This window comes from Pelophylax lessonae (genome assembly GCF_965119305.1).
Source record: "Pelophylax lessonae genome assembly, chromosome: 13".
NCBI lineage: Eukaryota > Metazoa > Chordata > Amphibia > Anura > Ranidae > Pelophylax > Pelophylax lessonae.
The window spans coordinates 53,836,545-53,858,782 of NC_138780.1; the positions used below are offsets into that span (position 1 = coordinate 53,836,545).

The 22,238-nt window shown below is 46.8% G+C and overlaps 1 protein-coding gene across 6 annotated transcripts in view; it reads right to left on the reverse strand.

Moving 5' to 3' along the window:
• The window catches only part of MTA1 (metastasis associated 1), a 427,965-nt gene that overhangs the window by 303,470 nt on the left and 102,257 nt on the right, over positions 1-22,238 (reverse strand). For all 6 annotated transcript variants that reach the window (XM_082242913.1, XM_082242912.1, XM_082242916.1 and 3 more), the window contains exon 6: positions 20,635-20,752. In XM_082242913.1, the coding sequence (XP_082099039.1) occupies positions 20,635-20,752 (118 nt within the window). The remainder of the gene's footprint in view (positions 1-20,634; positions 20,753-22,238) is intronic.

The following is a 22,238-nucleotide window of genomic DNA, read 5'->3' on the forward strand; positions in this document are numbered from 1 at the left end:
ACCCGTAAAGACTCTTGAATCTGCACTCAAAAGGAACGGAGGGTACGAAGATGATCCTCCACAGTGTGGAGTGTGATTCAATGGAGTCTGAGTAAATCAAGATGTCTTCCAAAAAGACTACCATGCACTGCTGCAACATATCACGAAAGACATAATTGATGAACTCCTGGAGTACTCTTCCTCCCTGTAAGACCCTTAATGATATCATCCATATTATGAGCCAAAGGACCACTTGTCAGGGTGCCAGGAAACCAGACCACACGAAGATGCAAGTAAAATAAAGCAGTTTATTAGGGCAGTAACAAATGCACAGCAAGAGTGAGGAGCGAAATCTGGACTTTACCCCAGCTGTTCCTGAAGCTGGTAGTCACCAAAGCCGGGATCAAGTCTAGAAGCGAGTAGTCATTCAGACCAGGGTAGAATCCAGTAGCGGGTAGTCTGCCAAAGCAGCATCGTCTGCCTATACGGGGGGGTCGTCTGCCGATGTGGGATCGAGAGCCAGGAAAGTGGTCAGCCAAGCCAAGTCATGTACGGAGGAACAAGGAGAACAGAAAACTGCTAGCAGTGATGCACCTTGGAGCATGAACACAAGGGCAAGGATTGCAAGCTATCAGGCGATAGATATATAGTCAAGTGTGCAACATCCCTGAGCGACGCCCAGGCAGCAGGCAAGTGAAAAGCTCAGAAGCCAGAAGCTCCAGACAGACTGGAGACTTTTATCTGCTCCTTCGTACCAGGACAGCGGGCGCAATGCACAAGCCAAAGGCATCACAGGATATTCGTAATGACCGGTTCTGGTATTAAATGCAGTCTTCCACTCATCGCACTCCTTGATTCTTACAAGGTTATACGTGGTCCTTAGGTCAAGCTTGCTCCCTTGAGACGGTCAAACAATTCAGTAATCAACAGAATCAGATATGCATTCTTGGCTGTGATGCGATTGAGGCCTCTATAATCAATGCAAGGTCTCAACTCACCCCCCTTCTTTACAAAGAAAAAAACAGCACCCACTGGAGAAGTGGACTTGCGAATGTGCACCTGAGCAAGTGCATCTGCCACGTACTGCTCCATGGTCTTATTCTCTGCAACCAAGGGAGGATAACCCATGCCATGAGGGGGAATGGCACCAGGTTTCAAGTCAATGGCACAATCGTATGGACGATGAGGAGGAAGAGTACCAGCGCGCACCTTGTCAAATACATCTGGATACTCCAGATATTCAGTAGGCAACACTGAATCAGAGGAGGTACAAAGTACCTTAACAGGCCCATGGATACAAACAGCACCACACTGTGGAGACCAAGAGAGGATCTCGACCGACTGCCAATCAAAGGTCGGATTTTGTTTCTGAAGCAAAGGGGACCCCAAAACAGAGTAGTGAGGGGATGATATTAACTTGGAAACAGGATGATGTCCAGTAAACAGCCCCTATCGCCATGTCAATTGGAACACTCTTGTGGGTAACCTGTGTCGGTTACAGAGGTCTGCCACCAACTGCCGATGACCAGTGGCTGCAAGGGTATGGCCAGTAACACGGAGCTGCAAGGGTATGGAATTTACGGCAGCAAACGTACTGTCGATAAAGTACCCACCAGCACCGCAGTCTACCCACGCCTGAGTAACCACTGAACCTGCTGCCAAACTGATTAGCGGTTTATCTTTATGGGAAGTTGGGGACGAGGAAATTCCACCTAAAAAGTCTGCCCCCGACTGGACCTTAGGTGCGAGCATTTCCCGGATGGTTAGGACAAGATTTCAGGAAATGCCAACCAAGGCCCCAATGCAGGCACCGGTCCTCCCTCCTCCTAAAGGCCCACTCAGCCTAGGAAAGGTGATTGACCCCCAGCTGCACGTGGGCCCGAATACAGGCACCAGCCCTCCCTCCTCCTAAAGGCACGCTCAGCCTCGGAAAGGTGAGTGAACCCCAGCTGCACAAGTTCACAGCCAGATGCACCATCCCCAGGAGGAGTGGGAGGTGAGGGAGGAATGGGTGGGGAAGAAAACGTAGGCGCAAATCTGGTAGGAGGTCTCCGCAGGCACTCCTTAAACAATGGTCTTTCCCTGAGCCTGGTATCAATCAAAATCAGGCAAGCTATGAGAGCCTCAAGCTTGTCAGGGAGATCCCTGGCCGCAATCTTGTCCTTAAATGCATCGGAGAGACCATGAGATAAGACGGCCACCAGAGCCTCATTATTTGAGCACATCTCTGCTGCCAGGGTACAAAATTAGATGGCATACTCGGCAACGGTTTGTGTACCCTGTTGAACGGATAGGAGCAGCATAGCAGCAGAGGGAGAGCGAGCAGGCACATCGAAATCCCTACGAAAGGACAAAACTCGGGTAATTGAGTATCACAGAATTATCGATCTCCCATAAGGGATTCGCCCAGGCCAAGGCCTTGTCCGAGAGCAATGAGATTAGGAAGCCCACCTTGGACCTGTCAGAGGGAAACGCCTGAGGAACCATTTCAAAATAAATGCCCACTTGGTTTAGGAAGCCACGACACTGACTCGGTTCACCCCCATAGTGCTGCGGGAATGGGGGGCTGAACCAGTCATCCCTCATAACAGCGACTTTAGCTGCAGGAGTGGCAACAGGAGGGACCACCGGCCAAGCAGCACCAAGAGCAAAGTGTGCTGTGCGATCAAGCAACATCTGCAACGCCTGAGCAAAGTGACCCAAAAGGTGATCTTGTTGATCAAGTCTGGTAACCAGCATGGGGAGCGTAGGAGCACCTGCACTGTCAGGATGCCAGGAAACCAGACCACATAAAGATGCAAGTACAAAAAAAAGTTTATTGGGGCAACAACAAACGCACATAAAGAGTGAGGAGCGAAATCAGGAACAGCCAGGGTCATGCGGGATTGAGAGCCAGGAAAGTCGTCAGCCAAGCCAAGTCACGCACGGAGGAGCACGGAGAACAGAAGACTGCTAGCAGTGATGCATCTTGGAGCACAAACACAAGGGCAAGGCCTGCAAGCTATCAGGTGATATATATAGTCAGGAGTGCAACATCATCACTGAGCGATGCCCAGGCAGCAGGCAAGTGGATGCAAACAGAGTTTATAAGAGACAGACATGTCCAAGATGGCTGCCAACAGGAAGACAAGGTAAGACCTTGACACCAATGCTGTCATGAACAGCCTAGAAACTAAGGGAGCCACATCCAGAAAGGCATCACAGACAAACTGTAATCCCTGGACTAACTGGTCCGCCAGATCTCGGCGCAAAAGCTTTGCCCACTCAGTTAAAAGTCTGGGACACCAGTGTTTTGGTGAACACCAACCTAAGGAAAGAACCTGCCACAGTAAACATGTGGCGGACCAAAGTCTCGGCTCTCCTGTCAAAAAGGTCTTTAAAAGCCGGAAACTCCACCAGATTTGAGTGGTTTTATTCAGACTGGAACCTGAGCATCCACCACAGGTGGGACTGTCCACTTTTATGAAAGGGACTCTAAGGGATACTGTCCAGCGAAATGCTTAGGCACCGACCTATTGAGTTTAGGTCACTGACTAGCGACAATTTTGTCAAAATAGGCAGGAAAAGGGAATACCTTTGCGGCTTTTGCTGTGGGTACCAAAGGGGATGGGCACCTCTGACACAGCAGCCGCTGCATCCTTCATTTTTAAAGTTGCCCACACCGATACAATCAGTGCATCCATCAACCCCCTGTTATGCGCGGCTGCAGTAGAAGAGGAATCATCCACACTAACAGAGCACTCAAAGTGCGTGGACGCAGACCGAGTAGGGTCGGTACGTATTAAGCTCACCTCGAAACCTATCAATCAGGGGAGAGTGCCGACTGCAATCCCACAAGGGGACGCTGGTCAAGGGTCCACGAATGGACCACCCTTGAGACCTTGCAAAAGACAAGGTAGTCGCCTTAAGAGCCCACCATAGAGGACATAATAGAACACAGCCCCCCTTAAAGGTGGATCGCCCACCGTGACAGACGCGCAGGCAGGGTACCCCCGCTCACACAATGGCGGCAAGACTAACTAAAAATGAAGCGCTACCCGGTTTAAGGGAGTTGCCAAGCTGACCATATGGCCCAACAAGCAGCAGCCAACATTTTTGTGGGGGCCCAGCGGCAAACAGCACAGATCCGCAGTCCGGCAAATGTGGAAGGGGGGAGTTGGGGGCTTCAGCTAGACCAACTGATGCCACCCCCCAACTAGGTCGAAAAACCCACAGTGACTTTTTTTTTTGAGGAGCTGGGGGGAAGGGAGGGGAACCCAGGGGTCCTACCGTCCCAGGGAGAGGCCCACGTCCACCCCAAAAGACCACTGAGGGAGAGGGGGGACACTACTTACCACACCACAGAACCAGGTGGGCACCACTCCAAGCAGACCACTGCACCATCAGAATGGGGGTGCTGCGGGCCAAGAGGCACACTGCAACTCAGGCCGGGGACCAGGTCGCCCCGTCCAGCAGTTGATTGTAATTCTCACAGGAACAGAAAATAATAAGAGAAAAAAAATTCCATTTACAAAGGAAAACATGTTAGGACCAGAGATCCCAGCAAGGAATTAGGTCCTTACTCCTGACTAGGCAGAAAAAAAAAACTGAATGCCTATAGCAGAGTGTGGGAGTATATCTCCTGAGACTGCCCCATAGGCGTGGTAAAGCTTTTACCTGCATAGTGTCCTACACCTGTAGGGGGCAGCATAACTCAATGGTTAAGAAGATTCTGGAGCTGTGTCCGTCGATGAACGAAAGAGAAATTCAATTTTTACAGAGGGAACCTCTAAATCGCAACAAAGTCGCAGGTAAACTCAGGTATTATTGAGTAATGTACATTTTCTGGCATTTTTCTGGCATGAGCTGGTGACAGGAGACACTGGAAATTCCAAAACTTTTCTACTAAAATATCAAAAGAAATCAACAAAAAGTAAAAAAAAAAAAAAAAAAAAAAAAAAATCAACCAAAAAAGTGTCCACAGAACCATCTTTTTCACTCTAAACACCACTGCAACTACCCATTCCACTGGAAACATTAAAAAAAGTGAAACTCTGGGCTTATCTCACTTTAAAGCCGAGTTCCACCCGTTTTGTGTTTATTAAAAGTCAGCAGCTACAAAAAAAAAAAAAAAGTGTAGCTTCTGACTTGTAATAAACACACAATCAACTGTCCCACGATCCAGTGATGCGGCCAGCAGGAGCCTCAGTTTTCTCCCTCTTCTCCCCGCTGCGCCGGCATCACTAGTTTGGGCGCTGCACATGCGTGAGTCGCGATGCATGTCCTGAATGGACAGGCAATCTTTTGGGAGGGAGGGGAAAAGGAGAACTTCCGCTCGGTCCACCTAAGTGGGAGCGGGTACCTATCAAATCTAGGTACCCGCTCCACCAACAAAAAAATGTGGCATGTCAGGAGTCCTTAAAGCGGAAGTTCCTCTTTTGGGTGGAACTCCACTTTAAGTGTCACCAGGCCACAAGGAGACATCTGTAGATGCCTGTTCACTTCCTAATAGTATCTTGAGTACCTGGGGATTCCTTGAACTTAGCCCACATTGTCAAGCCTTAATCGTACGGCTTCCCATTAGACAAAAAATGCAATGGGCTGCCTCACTGGCCACAAATACATACACCGTGTACTGTATATATCAGCCTATTTTAACCAGGGTGCAAAGACACCCTGCAGTGCTACCAAATTGACCAAAAATTGTGTACAAGGCATTGGGTGGATCAAGCCTGCCTTTTTTCGTTACCCAAAGCCACAGGTCTTCATTGTGCAATATTACAAACCTGGGCACTGTGTGGGCCACCTGCCAGCTTCCTAATAGTACTTTCACAGCATCCTTGTTTAATTTCCCCCCTCCCTTCTTTGTTGGCCCTGGGGCCAAGTTAGCTGTATGAGGGAGAGAAAATAAAGAAAAAGAAATGCTGAAATACTAGTCAGTACCAGTGTGCAAAATTGTATTTGCTTTGTAAGAATAAATCACCTCTAATGTTGGGTGTCCTACGTGTGTGGATGCTGCTGCGTTATGCAAACTTTTAGTTAAATTTTTACCATTTTAGAATGAAGTCCCTTGAGATTGTGTAGAATTTTAAATGGTGCCTTGGCTGGAAAAATGTTGAAACACTGGTTTATACACACAGCAGTTATCACCATAGATGTGCTGATACAAAAACGGAAAATTGATCTTGTAAATGTTTATAACGAGGTAAAAGAGGACCAATCTTGGATCAGAGCCAAATTGATGGACCTGGAGGACAGGTCCCACCGCAATAATGTAAAAATTTGTCAGTACTACCCAATGACCTGCAAAAATTTGTAAAGGATCTTATGCAAGCTGTCCTTCCCAACTCCACTTGAAATCTTAATAAACCGCATCCATAGTGTGTCCAAACCACCTCACTTAGCTGCCTCTGTACCCAGAGATGTACTAATGAGTGTACATTTTTTCACAGCAAAGGAAATGCTCTTGGCAGTCGCCAGAGCTACGAGAACCCTTCCCACACCATTTGAAAATATACAGCTCTCCCCCGGATCTCTCTTAAGTACACTTCAACTATGTAGACAACTAAACCCTGTCACCAAAGCGCTGCACAAACACAAAAATCTATATAAAATGGTGCTATCCTGCAACCCTGCTTAAAAAATGCTGCAACCCACGTTGTCTCCACTCTTACAGGAGGAATGAAATTACTCTAAAATTGGGGCACCATCCTGCCAGCCGCCAAAACCCAGTCTTCACATGCCGCTATGTAAATTTCCACACAACCATCGCATTAAAAAAAAGCACTCTTAATTGACGCCTGCATCTTCATACCCCCAGATGGGACTTGCACGTTTAAAATATTCTCTCCCTGGCTCACGGCTCTGTTTTATTAGCCAAATGTTGTATGTAACGTTTTTTTCCCCCCACAGCAGATCTGCTGAGTTCGGCTTATTCGTTCCCCCAACAGTTTTCAATGCACAATTACAATTTTGCCCAGTATTCTGCTCTTTTATGTTTTGCAGTCTTTTGTCTACTATCCAGCTTTCTAGCCTTGTTGTGCAGCTCCACAGTACCTACATTTCTAGATTTCCCAATTCGCACATTGACGCCACAGAACAGGTCTACCCTCTCCAGCTTCAACTAAGTGCATAAGCCTTTTACACCACACATATCCAGACAACTATGTAACCTAACATCTATAAATGCAAATGGGCTTAACCACCCTGTCAAGCTTCATTATTTATGGAAAACTGCCCAGGCTAACAAATGTGACATTTTATGTGTTGGTCAATATATATTGCGGATTTGCAGCACCAACACTATCTCCTATACCCTAATAAACGTTTTACTCTCCTAACACTAGCCAATACGTTTCCTCAAGAAACTCATACGCTCTATCAAACCCATCCAACCAGGTCATGTAATAATGTGTGAAGACTAACTTAGTACCAGATATTCACTTAGACTCCTCCACTGCAACCAAGAGACGAGAATCTCCTTTGACACTTGGCGTTTCTACCATGGGTCAGAAAGACTATACGTATTTTTCTCCACAAAAGTATTCACATATAGATCTTCTTCATTAAGGATAAATGGTTTCTCCAAAATACCACTTCTTCAACTATGCATACCATGTCGTGGTCAGACCACGCACCCATCAGCATCTTCATAATCACAAAATCGGCCTTGGTCGCCAGGCTTTACAGTGCTGCTGAAATTGCGGCCAGCGCTTGCGATCCGGAAGGTCCAGTAGTCGGATTAAGAGGGTCTGAGGGTGAAACCACTGCCTGGGACCCCATAATTAGTTCAAAAGAAAACAGATGTACTGTCTCTTTAAGAGCACTGAGTGCGGTCCCCACCACCGATCACCGCGGAATGGGCATTCCCCGTGAATATATGCAGATAGAGTGCGCAGGGATATGCCCATAGAGACCCCAGTACTTTACCACCTCTCTGAGAAACCTCCAGAGTTAATCTGTGCAGCAAGAAAGTGAGAATGAAAGTCACAGGATAGGTCATTAGCCTGGATAGAACATGGAAGGTCACGCTGCCTGTGTAACTCCATAGGGCTACACAAAAATGGCTGCCAATGCAAGTCAATGGGAAGCACAGGGAAAATGGCTGTACCATGCAGGTCAAAGGGGAGAAATTCCTATGCCCACACTAAAGATGGCAGCCCCCACGGTGCGCCATGTGGTCAGGGGACCCCAAATTGGAGGCCACAGAGGATCTACAACAAGACCCAGCAGGAACATGTACCATTTTCACCCCTCCCTTTCCAGGGCGCCAGGTGCCGCAGCAATAGTGCCCCCCAGGTGAAAAACAAAAAAAGGGCAGGAGGCGGGGGAGGGGGCCAGGGCACAGGACCAGGTATCCTGACAGGCCAGGGGGATCCTTTTAGGAAGTACTAGGTCCTAGCATCCCCAGGAGTGGGCCCCCCCCCCCCTCAAGACCACTAAGGGATATGGGGGGGCTGCATTTACTTACCATACCATGGACCGGGTGGGCTCCGCTCCGGACAGACCACATCCCACCCAGAGTGGGGGTGCTGCCAGCCGAGAGGTACGCCGAGACAGCCACTCGCAGGCTCGTCCCCATCCAAAAACGGGGCTCTTTTGGCGAGGCGTAGTGCGGGACTATAACCTGCTCATGTTCGCAGGCCAGGCTGAGAGACCTCAAGGATCTAGATTATCCAGTGCGAAACCTCGCTATTGTTTGTAGTTCACCGGGAGGAATCCCCTTGAACACCAACTAGCAGAAGTGAGTAAAGAAAATAAAACAAAATATTCTTAAAAGAATAAAAAAAACTAAGACCGAAGTCCCAGCAGGAAACCTAGGTCCTACTCCTTCACTAGGCAGAAATAAACTGGTATGCTGGAGCAGAGTGTGTGGGATTATGCCTATAAGGACAGCCCCCGTAGGCGTGGTAAACTGTTTTTTCCTGCCTATTACTACTTTGTACCCAAAGTAGTGCAACATGAGGGGTGGGACAAACACAGCAAACGCAAAATTCCCAACAAGGCTAAACATAGCCAACCAGGTAACAACAGGTGCTCAACTAGCAACAACTGTAGCTCACCACCAGAAAAAATGTTCACCCTCAAGAAGCGGAAGCCTCTACAATCGCAGCCTGCAAAACTTTGCAGTCAAACGGCGCATCCGAAGATGCAAGTACATCCACTTTATACAATTTCGTGAATGTTTGTACAGATGACCAAGTAGCCGCCTTGTACACCTGAACCAATGACGCCTGATGACATAAGGCCCAGGAGGGACTACGCGCCCTCGTACAATGCACTTTAACAGGGAAAGGGGGAACTTGACCCTTAATGGAGAAGACCTGCACCACCGTCTGCCTGATCCATTTGGAAATGGTCACAGCAGATGCTGCCTGCCCCTTACAAGGTCCATAAGTAAGAACAAACAAAGAATCAGATTTCCCAATCGGTTCATTCCCCGCCAGGTCAACCCGAATCACTCTTACCACATCTAAGAAATGAAAGGCAATTTCCTTAGGATGTTTAGGCTGAGGACATAAGGATGGTAGCACAATGTCCTCATTCAAATGAATCCCAGAGACAACCTTAGGAAGGAACGCCTGACAGGGTCGTAACACCACTTTGTCACTATGAATAACCAAGTAAGGTGACCGACAGGAAAACGCAGCCAACTCTAACATGCGACGTGCGGAAGTAATAGCTACTAAGCCACCTTCTGCGACAGAATAAGCAGAGGAATTTCTCAAATATTTTCAAAGGGAGGCCTTTGAACGTACCAACAGAACCAAATTGAGATCCCACGGAGGTACCAGGGATCGCACCAGAGGAGCCAGATGGCGAACTCCCTGCACAAAGGTGTGAACCAAGGATTTCGCCAATGGCCTTTGGAAAAAAAACAGCCATGGCCGAAATCTGCCCCTTGATGGTGGCCAGAGCCAAACGTTGATCTACACCCAATTGTAGAAACTAACAGGCACGAAACCGAAAAGGAGCGGGGAGAAACCCCCCGTGACTCACACCAAGTAATGTACGCCTTCCAAACTCAATGATAAGCCTTCCTGGAAGTAGATTTCCTAGCCTTCAACAGCGTAGGGATCACAGACTCCGACAGCCCTCTGTCTTTTAGTACCTGGCTTTCAATAGCCACGCCGTTAAAGCCAGCGGCCGTAAAGCAGGATGGAAGATTGGTCCCTGAGACAGAAGATCTTCCCTGAGAGGGACGTCTGCTACCAGTCTTACAAGGCCTGCGTACGAGGACTGACGAGGCCAGTCTGGTGCCACCAGAATGACCGCAATTCTGCATAGCAGTCTCGACAGAAGTTGAATTGGAGGAAAGGCGCTAATCAGACGGTACTGACCCCAAGGGGCCACTAGAGCGTCTGCAATATTGGCCAGAGCATCCCGAGACCTTGACACAAACCTCTGCATGATTGTATTTCACACAGGAACAAAAATAATAAAGAAAAGTAAAAAATTCTATTTGAATAGGAAAAAATGCCAGAACCACAGATCCCAGCTGAGAGCCAGGTCCTTACTCCTGAACTAGGCAGAAAAAACTGGAAGTCCTACAGCAGGAAGTGATGGTATACCCTCTGGGACTGCCCCAGGGGCGTAACCAAAAAAGTTTCTGCCTAGTCCTACTCCAAGAGAGCAAGAGCATAAGCCCAATGGTCTGAAGACGAAGCCGTTTCTGTCAGTAAATGAAAGATAAATTAGATTAGTACAGAAGACCAAAAAAAAATGTTGGCTTACTATAAAGTATGTCCATGTACAGTATAGTAAGCACCCAATACTTGGCCAGGGCTCCTAGTGCATCAATTCAGCGTGGCATGGAGGCGATCAGCCTGTGCCACTGCTGTGGTGTTATGGAAGCCCAGGTTGCTTTGATAGCAGCTTTCAGCTCATCTGCATTGTTGGGTCTGGTGTCTCATCTTCCTCCTGACAATACCGCTGTGCTGACTTTGGACTTGGGAAAAAACACAGTGGACCAACACCAGCAGATGACATCGCTTCCCAAATTACTGACTGGAAACTTCACACTGGACCTCATGCAATTTGGATTATGTGCCTCTCCACTCTTCCTCCAGATTCTGGGACCTCGATTTCCAAGTTAAATTCAACATTTTCCACAGTCAGTGATGATTTGGGGAACCATGTCTGCAGGTCTTGGTCTACTGTGTTTTCACCATTTTCTCAGTACAGGTTTTATTTAGGTCAGATGCATATCTAGCTGTGTGAAGTAATCTGCCTTGAAACCTGCATTTTAATGTGTGTTCCCAAAATACACAATGTGTGATAGAGGTATAGCGCAGCTCATCGTCATTCATTCTCAATGGTACACCAATGCTCATATACAGTAAAAACCTGGACTACTGCACACAATATTGCACAGTGTGATCAACATTAACCCTTTCACGACCTACAAACCTGCAGCACTGCCTGCAGCTGACCAGGCCACCTCATTTCTCCTTCTGCTACAAGCTCATGGTCACTTCAATGGCCATAAACACATAACAGAATTTAGAAGACTCTGCTGAACAATTCTATAACTCGGATCAGCAGATTACAATCGGATTTGAGTTTTTAACCTCAAATGTGAACGCCCCATCTCCTCGAACCTCCCCCCATGCCGCTGACTCTTCCCTGTACCCAAGCCTCTCCACCTCCAGCTGCTCCCTTTCACCTAAAACTGCTCCCCCCACACTCTCCTTTCCTAGTCCCCTCACCTCCCTTCATTCCCCCCAGCACCGATTTCCTCTCTCCACATCCGATCCCCCCCATAATCCAGATCCCCCTACAGCTACCTTTAGAAACCGGAATCCCTCCTTTGCCACTTCCACCAGCTTCAGGTGCTGCTGGGGCTTAGAGGGGATCCTCCTATCCATTTCCATCCGACTCGATCTGCTAGATCAGTGGTTCTCAACTCCGGGCCTCAGGACCCACTAACAGGCCGGGCTTGCAAGATAACTGAAATACATCACAGGTGATTTATTTGCTGCTCGGTGATTGCAGTATTCTAATCTGCATCTCCCTAAGGTGATACTTAAAATCTGGCCTGTTAGTGGGTCCTGAGGCCCTGAGACGAGAACCACTGTGCTAGATGGATGGGGAATGGGATCCCCCATCCATCTGTTTTTAGAGGACGGGATCAGATGCAGGCAGATGTAAAAAACGGACATATGTCCATTTACATCAGCCTCACCATAGCGAATGGGTGGTCCGATTGGGTCCACCTGAAAAACGACAGATAGACCCGATCGTTCTGCTTTTGTTAAAGGGGTCTAAGGCCTTGTTTACACAGGGCATACACAGCATTCCTTTACAGGGATGCAAAGGTGTTCCATGCATCTCTGCAGGCAGTCCCATGGATGTCATTTAGGATGTAGCAACTGCACGAACAGAGCGGTTGCTCCCAATTTAACATTCATGTAGGTCCGCATGTATGTCTCTGAACTCACACTGTCTGCGCTCGGAGTCGTGCACGCCTACCCACACGGATGTCAGATTGGGAACAGCAGCTATGCTTGTGCAGCCATTGCATCCAATTGACATAAATAAAACTGCCTGTACGGGGATGCACAGAGCACCTGTGCATCCCTGTGTGGGTAAACATGGCCCTCCATGGGCGTACACTTATGTCATGTATGCCAGATGTGAACGATGCTTTAGTAGTAATTTAGCAGGAATTGTATAAGTTATGTTGTGTTTATGTGCACTATTAATGATTTTAGTGTATTTTTTGTGAAAATAGCGATATGATGAACATTTGCGCAATAATTGCGAAGCCCAAAAAATCAGCAGCGCTTTTTTTTATTGTACAGGTCATATCCTTTCAGAAAATGTCTGTTTTTGCGTCCCTTCAGTTTTCACCATTTTACAAAAAGGGGCCAATTTTAAATGTACAAATATTTGTTTTTTTTAACTCCGTACAGTTTAAACTTTAAGTGCCAGTTCACAATGGTGTGATGCGGGAAACCTGCAAATCCACTGCGGGTTCACACATCGCACCTGACTCGCAGGCAGTTTACACTGCCATATGCAAACTGCTGGGAGTGTCAATACAAAGTTAATGACACCCCCAGATTAGTTCGCATATCACCCATGCAATCAGATTCTGGTGCGGACAAAAAAAAGGGGCCTGCACGACTTTGGTCTGAATGCAATGCAAATTCACCCATACAATCTATATGGCTAAATTTGCATCGCACAGACATCGCATGTGATTTGCAGAGCCGTCCAGTGCAAATCACATGCGATGTCAGACATTGCTATAGAGTGAACTGGCACTTCTACTTCGTAGGAATTTAGCAGGAATTTTGTACATATTGCCATGTATGAATCCACTAATGATTTTAATGTATTTTTAGCCCAAAAAAGTTTTGATAAACATTTGCACAAATATAGCGGTGCCTTAAGCAACAGAAGCGCCTTCTTTTTATTCTACTGGCCTTGTGCTTTCAGAAAATATATGGTTTGGGGGTATTTTACAAATTCTTAAAGCTATAAGTGGAAAAGGAATGCCTCCAGATTTTAGAGACATTTTTAAAATCTACAAACATTTGTTATTTATTAACTCAATACAGGTTTAGCTTTTATATTTAGAAGGAACTTAGCAGGAATTTTGTAAAATTGTCTCGAATAATATTAATTCTAGAGCATTTTTAGTGAAAAATTGGTTTTGGTAAACATTTGCGCAAATATCGTGGGCTCCTAAAAATCAGTAGCACCTTCCTTTTATTCTACTGGTCCTATGCTTTCAGAGAATATATAGTTTGAGGGGGTCTTTAATAAACTCTGAAAGCTGTTTAAGGAAACAATGAAAGCCTTTAGATTTTTAGAGAAATGTGGTTGTTTACATTTTTGCGTACGTTGAATTTTAACCATTTTGCAAAAAGGCGTAATTTAAAAAATACAAATATTTGTTATTTATTAACTCAATACAGGTTAAGCTTTTATATTTAGTAGGAATTTAGCAGGAATTTTGTAAAATGTGCTGTGTTTATATCTGCTAAAAATTATTTTTAAGAATTCGTTGCGAATATATAGTTTTGATAAACATTTGCGCAAATATCGTAAAGCGTTAAAATCAATAGCACCTTATATTTATTCTACAGGTGCTTTCAGAAAATATATGGTTTGGTGGTGGGGGGGGGGGGGGGGGGGGGGGTCTTTAACAAACTCTGAAAGCTGTAAGGGAAAAAGTAAAACCTCTAGATATTTAGGGAAATTCGGATATTTACATTTTTGCGTATGTTTGATTGTCACCATTTCGCAAAATGGCACAATCTTAAATTTACAAATAGTGTTTATTTATTAACTCAATACAGGTTAACTTTTATATTTAGTAGGAATTGTGTCAAATATGCTGTGTTTTTCTCTGCCAATAAGGATTTTAGTGTATTTTTTGCGAAAAATTGGATTTTTGACCCTAAAATCCATTTCTCTGATGTTCATTGATGGACAACTCCTGATCTTCTTAACCATTGGGCACTAGGCAGAAAAAAAGTCTGGCTATGCCTATGGGCAGTCCCAGGAGGTATACTCCCTCTCTCTGCTATAGGTACTCAGTTTTGTTACAAACAGTTTCAGAAGAATTACAACTCTACAGAGGGCTGGGTGCTGTGTCCGTCAATCAACATTAGAGAAATGGATTTTACGTTAAGTCAAAACACTGGATTTACGGTAAAATCCTTTTCTCTGAAGTTCATTGACATGCGCATCTTCAAATTCTTTTTAACCATTGGGTTATGCTGTCCCCTACAGGAGTAGGACACTAGGCAGGAAAAATCTTTACCACGCCTATGGGCAGTCCCTGGGGGTATACACCCACTCATATTGCTATAGGCATTCAGTTTTGTTGCAAGCAGCGTCAGAAGAAAAGAACGCCAACCCAACTCATTAATAGAGGGGCGGGTGCTGCGTGAACGTAATTCCCAAAGGCTAAACTTAGCCAACCAGGTAACATGGAGCCCAACCAGGAACAACTAGAGCTCACCTAGAAACATCATACACCCCAAAAGAGACAAAATGTTCTCTTAAACAGCAGTCTGCAAAACCATGTGGCCAAAGGAAGCATCCGAGGATGCCAAGACATCTACTTTGTAGAATTTTGTGAACATGTGCACAGACAACCAAGTTGCCGCCTTGCAAACTTGTATTACTGATGCCTGATAGCAAAAAGCCCAAGAAGCACTAAGCGCCCTAGTAGAATGCACTGAAAGGTGGGACCTGACCCCTAAGTAAATAAGCCTGTACCCCCGTCTGCCTGATCTATCTGGATATTGTTGCAGCAGACGCAGCCAATCCCTTCTGAGGTCCTTCCGTAAAGACAAAAAGAGTCCGATTTCCTGAAAGACTCAGTAGCCGCCAGGTAAACCCAAATTGCCAGAACCACATCCAAAGAATGCAAAGCAATTTCTTTAGGATGCTTGGGCTTAGGACAAAGTGAAGGCAGCACAATGTCTTCATTCAAATGGTAATCATTTCCATTTGAAAGGAAGAAACGACTGATTGTGTCGAAGTACCACTTTATCTCTGTGGACCCCCAGATAGGGTGAACGGCAGGACAGCGCCGCCAATTCAGACACTCGGAGCGCAGAGGTAATAGCCACCAAAAGGGCTACCTTCTGTGACAGTGTAAGCAGAGGAATCTCCCTAATGCTTTCAAAGAGAGGTTTCTGAAGAACTGACAATACCAAGTTAAGATCTTACGGAAGTAACTGGGATCATATCGGAGGAGCCATATGGCGAACTCCTTGGATAAAGGTGTGAATCAAAGAATGCATAGGTAAAGGACGCTGAGAAAACACCGCCAAGGCCAACACCTGGCCCATAATGGTACCCAATATCCTAGCCACTGAAAAAAATGGATTTTTGACTTACCGTAAAATCCTTTTCTCTTAAGTTCATTGAGGGACGCAGTTCCTGGTGCATATCAGTAGGGTTATACTGCCCCATACAGGATGACACTAGACATAAAAAAGTTCTGGCTACGCCTATGGGCAGTCCCAGAGGGTACACCCTCACTCTTCCTGCATAGGATGTCAGTTTTGTATCAAAGCAGTGAGAGAGAAGTAATACCAACCCAACTCAAAATAGGGGCAGGTACTGCGTCCGTCAATGAATATAAGAGAAAAGGATTTTACGGTACGTCAAAAATCCAGTTTTCTCCATCGTTCATTGACGGACGCAGTTCCTGATGCATATCAGTAGGGACGTCCCAAAGCAGTGCCATAAAATGAGGGGTGGGAACAGCAAAAAAAAAAACAAGTGGCCAAGGCTAAACATAGCCAACCAGGCAACATAGGACTCATCAGAACAAAAAGATGAGGTCCGTCTGAAACAAACAGTAAACACCCTCAAGGAAGGCCAAAAAACCCTGTAAAAGAGCAGCCTGCAAAAATTTGCGGCCAAAAGAGGCATCCGCAGATGTCAGCACATCCACCTTATAAAATTTGGTAAAGGTGTGAACAGACAACCAGGTAGCCGCCTTGCAAACCTGAAGCACAGATGCCCGATGGCGAAAAGCCCAGGAAGCACTAAGTGCCCGAGTAGAGTGCGCCTTAACAGGGAAAGGTAGAACCTGACCCTTAATTGAATAAGCCTGCACAACTGTCTGTCTGATCCATCTGGAAATAGTTGAAGTAGGCGCAGGGAGCCTTTTCTTTTCTTTCGACCATCCGTGAGAACAAATAGCGAATCTGACTTTTGAAAAGACTCCGTAGTCGCCAAGTACGGTACACACACCTCCGGTGAGGGTACCATTCACTCCAGGGATATGCACAGCGGAGAGAGCTGGAACAAAGTTTTCTGCCCGTTTTAGGATCTTGGCCACCTGCCGGGCTGTCAGGACACTCTTGGTGCTCCCTTGATTGACGCATCCGCGGTGATAAATGTTCAGGAAAAAAGGGAGGAAGGATTCCAGCACAAGACTCCCTGGTCAGCCAGCTCAGCTGGAACCTGAAAGTCCAGAGAGTTTGGATTCTAGTCCCATTCGAGAAGGATCACCTTCTGGGGATCCCCGAGAGGGATTGAGCGAAAGGGACATCTCAAAAGACAGCACCATTAGTCCCAGAACTCGCATAGAGGTCCGAAGGGATGACCATGTGCGGGACATGAACCGCAGTCTGAAGTTCCAAGAGTTTTTCCCCAGAGGGAGAAAACACCATGACGGAGGGCGAGTCCAAAGTCAGGCCCAGATAGTACAGTCTCATGGAAGGGACCATGGATGACTTCTGAAGGTTCAGAACCCACCTGAACTCCTCCAGAGTTCTCGTGGTGACTTCCAAATTAGTTTGTCAGCAACGTAGCAGACTCAATACGGAGAATCAGATCAGCCAGGAACCCCCGGGCAGATACGCCCTGCTGCCAAAACAGCTCCAGGACAAGAGCCACACCTTTGTGTGGATTCTAGCAGCATAAGCGAGACCCAAGGGCAACGCCACAAACTGATAGAGATCCTTCACCCACGGCAAAAAAAAAAACGGAGAACCCGTAGGTGTCCCGAACATAACAGGAGGTGAAGGTAGGCAGTTTGAGTTTGATGTCTATGGAGGCCAGGAATCCCCCATGCAGGGAAGCCACTGACGTGCGAACCGATACCAACTTGAATTTTTGATTTGCACGGAACCATCAAAGGACCAGTTGGTCCAGCTTGTTGAACCAGAGCCTGAACTGCCCCACAGAGTGCCAGTAAGCGATCCCGGGACCGCCGTACATTGGAAGGGAAAAAACCTTACCGGAAATAAACGGATCAGGACTCGATCTTGAAACTGGACCGCATGACCTCCTGAACCCAGCAACCTGGGATCCAGGCCAGCCGCAGGTCCTTGACCGGCAAGGACCACCCCCGTACCCCTAGAAGGGTGACGAAGCACCTTCAGGCCCGAGTAGGCCTAATCCGCAGGTCTGGAAAAAAACGATCTCATGTTCTCCAGACCAGGGTCGTTTGGAACCACACGCGGAAGTCACCACATCGACCGTCCCAGAGGGACGAAGAAACTGTTTGTGAGCCGAAAGGGAAGAACCCCGAATGCGACGAAGTCCCTTATCCTTGTTAGCCTGTGGAAGAAAACACTCTTCCCCCCCGTGAGACCCTTATATAATGTCATCCAGGGCAGCGCCAAACAGGAGATCCCCTGAACAGGGAGATCCATTAAGACAGTCGCAGAAGTTTGATCCGAAGACCAACACTACAGTCATGTAGACGCTGGACAACCACCGCCGAAAGCCACAAGGTGACCGATACAAGGGATCCTCGACCTCAACAATTGCAGCCCCTGTGCCAGCTGGTCCAAAAGCTCCCCCAGGGCAAGAGGGATATGCCCCACACCAAGTCACGGCGGTGGAACTCGGCCCATCAGGCAGAGTCTTCGTGGCAAGGGAAAACAAACAAACACTGTTCCCAGTGCAGACTATGCCAGGGAGTACAGATCGCAGGCCACAGTCCGCGTCATCCTATCCCCCCAAGTCCTTAAAGAACGGGGATTCCTCCACTGGAACAATGGTAGTCCCATTCAGCTAGAGACCATACATCCACCAAAGGCGGAACAGTCCTCTGTACCAGAGACTCCCCAAAAGGGCAACGTCTAACGGCCGCTTAGACACCCCAGGGAACGAACATCTCAGGACAGTCCCCTCATACATGAGCAGCCAGCAAAAAGAGCAGCTCCAGATGACATATGAGTGCCAGATGCAACCTGCGCCCTAGACGCAGCTGCAAACCCCCAAATTGCAGGATGGCACGCACCGAAACAGCCAGTGCATCCACCACCGCCTGTCGTGGCAGGGGAGGTAGAAATGTCATCCTCATTATCCGAGGAGACAGGGTGCGAGTTAACAGACCCGGCAGGGAGGCCTCTTGTCTGCGGCGGCTGAGCCAGACTCCGAATCCGAGACATCAGATGAGGCAGGGGTAGGCAGAAAAATGTCTCAGCGCGACCTACCACCTTCACCCGGGCCCAAATGCTTCCCAAACTGCCAAAAAGTCATCGACGGACAGTGGAGATCCGGAAGACCCTGCGGCCTCCGAGAGGGGGTCAGGTGGGAACAAATGGCCTGCAGGGTCCATACTGAACCTGAGGAACCCGCCAGCATCTTAAATAAAAAAAAAAAAGTAAATTTTTGTCAAGTGGCCCCACAGCGCTACAGTGCGCCCCCCCGGAGGTCAGGCGTGTGCTAACAGACCCACACAGAGAGGGAGAGACCTCCCTCATGACACACTGTCCTCCAGGCACTCCCACCGGCCTCCACAGCAAAAAATCTACCGCAAAATGGCCAAAAATGGGTGTACCAAGATGACCGCATAGAGGGGCTACAACAAAATGGCGGCCCCGCGTGGGAATCGTGACCCACAGGGGGACCCCCAAAACGCCCATCCACAGCAGAAAACCTCACCAGTGCCCCCCCCCCCGCAGGATCGGTCGGCGCACTCCCCCGGCCCCTTATGCGGCCTGCACACTAGGCCCCAGCCTCAGGTAGGCCCAAACAGTGCCCCACGTGGTGGGGGGGGTCACAACCGGACAGAGGGAACCCTTGAGTGTGAGGGTCCAACTATCCCAGAGAGAGGACCTGCATCCACCCCAAAATCCACCAGGGAGGGGGGGGGGCGTTTACTCACCATACCAGGAACAAAGGCGGGTGCCATCTCATGACAGGACCCCCCACCACCCAGAGTAGGGGGGCTGTCAGCCAAATAGGAATGCTGTGATATCAGCCTAGACCCTGTCGCGTGCGTCCTGTCGAGACGTTTAACTCGCAGGGCCAGTCCCCGTCCAGCGGGACTATGTCGCGGTCGACCCAGCGAGGCGCTAAGGCCTGCACGTGCTCGATTGTCAGACTGGGGTGACCACTGGATATGGGGGTCCAGTCTGACGCCCAGCCCGGCATAATTGCTAGAAGATCTCACAGGAAAAACGATCCAGAGAAAAAAATGACTAGCTAAAAATAATCCACATAAAAAAAAAATGACTTCTATGCCAGGACCAAAGATGCCAGCAAGGAACTAGATCCTTACTCCTGACTAGGCAGATTAAAACTGGCATCCTATGCAGGAAGAGAGAGGGTGTACCCTCCGGGACTGCCCATAAGCGTAGCCAGAACTCTTCTGCCTAGTGTCCTACTCCTGTGGGGGGCAGTATTACCCTACTGATATGAATCAGGGAGAACTGCGTTCGTCAATTAACGATAGAGAAATACTCAGTTTTCAGGCATACAGATATTTTTTTCCCCTACTGATCTAAATGCAGATAATTTTTTAATGTGTCTGTACACACAGGCACGTAAATGTGCTTTGTGTATTGATTAAAAAAAAAAAAAAAAAAAAAAGAGAAATCCCGAGTTGCCAGTTGGTATTTTTGCAAGTATACTCGCAAATATGTTTTTTTTTTTTTTCTACTAGGAATGTCTGATGCTCATACATGAATATGCAACAGGCCTTCATTGTCCATTTTAAAACTACGATCTAAGACTTCCCCATTCACACAGTGAACACTGCTGTCATCCTATTACTGGAAGCAGAAGAATAATTGCTCTACTGGCAGGATCAGTAGTTTTAAAATGGTTACTTGGGCATTCAGAAAAACAAAAACGACTGTTATTGCGGATGACAGACTGCACAATAGGTCTTTCCTATTTTTTGCCCACAGTTACACTTGAAGGGAGAGGATAATTAGGTCACATGGTAGTTATTTTTACCTTCCTCTAGCAGGTCTGTTACATCAGCTTGGTATCGATTGCCAACACGTATCTCTCCTTTGTCTGCTAAGAGGGTCTTCTGTTGAGGATCATACACCAAAGAGTAAAAGAAGAAATCCTAAAATAAAAAAGAGATAAATCATTATTCGGAAACCATTTCTATTTTAACATGGTTTATAAATGTTATAAAGATCTGCAGGGGAAGCTTTCTACGCCTCCTCTACGTTAGAGGAATACACAAACATTTGTAACCACACAACCATTTGCAGCAATAATTTCACATACCGATTATTGCTCTGACAATTCCAGACAATGGCAAGGCTTGCTTTTTAGTCCCATCCCCACACCACACATTCTGGATCATCATTATAATAGAAAGCCTCATTGATCTAGGAACGTGCAGAAGAGAGGAAAGAGAATAAAAACTTCAATAAAAAGATATTGGGAAGTTCTGGAGACTTTCCTTCAGCCCAAAATTAAGCCATGACAGGAATGTTTTAAAGGCTGAATCAGGTATACATTATGAAGGCTGCAGGTGCCGGGGCTTTATACCCGCAGCAGGTTGGTTTGATCTTCCTGACAGTCTCTTTAAACCTCCCTCCTCCTTGAGTCAGATGTAGAGCTCTCCAATCAGCAGGAAGCTTTAAACCTCCCTCCTCCTTGAGTCAGATGTAGAGCTCTCCAATCAGTAGGAAGCTTGAGTTTCATTGATTCAGTACTGATTCTGAAGTTAGTAAAAAAACATGAGTTGCCCCAAAAAGGTACTAATGGGACTGTTAGGGCAACAGAAATAGATGAAGTATTCTTATACAACCATATAACTTATTTAGACATCATAAAAATAGTGTATCATCATAAATGATAGTAAATCTGTTGATTAGATAGGGTAGATACAAATCATGTGACCCTCTCCCCTTACATGCCCGACATGTTTCAGGAAGAGTTCAATCTTTTCTTCAGGGGTGTTTAAGAGGTGGTCACAAATATTGAGTTCTAAAGCAGAGCATAGCAATTAGCAAACAGGAAGCAAGAAAATGAAAAAAAAACATAGATACATAATATACAAAAGCAGAGATGTGATCAGAAATGTAGTGGTGCCACATCCCATGAAATAAGTGAACAAAAATAAGAGGACAGTAGCCCCCAAGGATTGTGGGACTTTGTAGGCATCCACTGATTAATCTCACAAAAAACATACAATCTTAAAGAGTAGAAATACAAACAGAATTTATTAATATGAAAATTACATAAAAACCATCACAGAGGTGAGTATGCACCAGTGTGCAACAGTATACTCCTGTGCCAATCATACAAAATATGAGCAGGAATCTCACTGTGCCACAGGTTGAGGCGTCTCCAATGTCCCCAAGAGGGTAGCCACACAAGGACCCCCCTAAGGTCACTGGGTATGGCCACAAGTGGTTGGATCAAAAAGGAAAAAAAAAATAAAAGAAACGTCGGGTGTCCTGTATTCTAAAGAAGATACGGGCAAAGGAATAGCACCATCTAAATCTGTATATGGGGCTACATTCTAAGTCATTGAGATATACATTTGCAAAATAAAAGCGACGGTTACCTAAAACCTCAAGAGTGTGGTCCATACA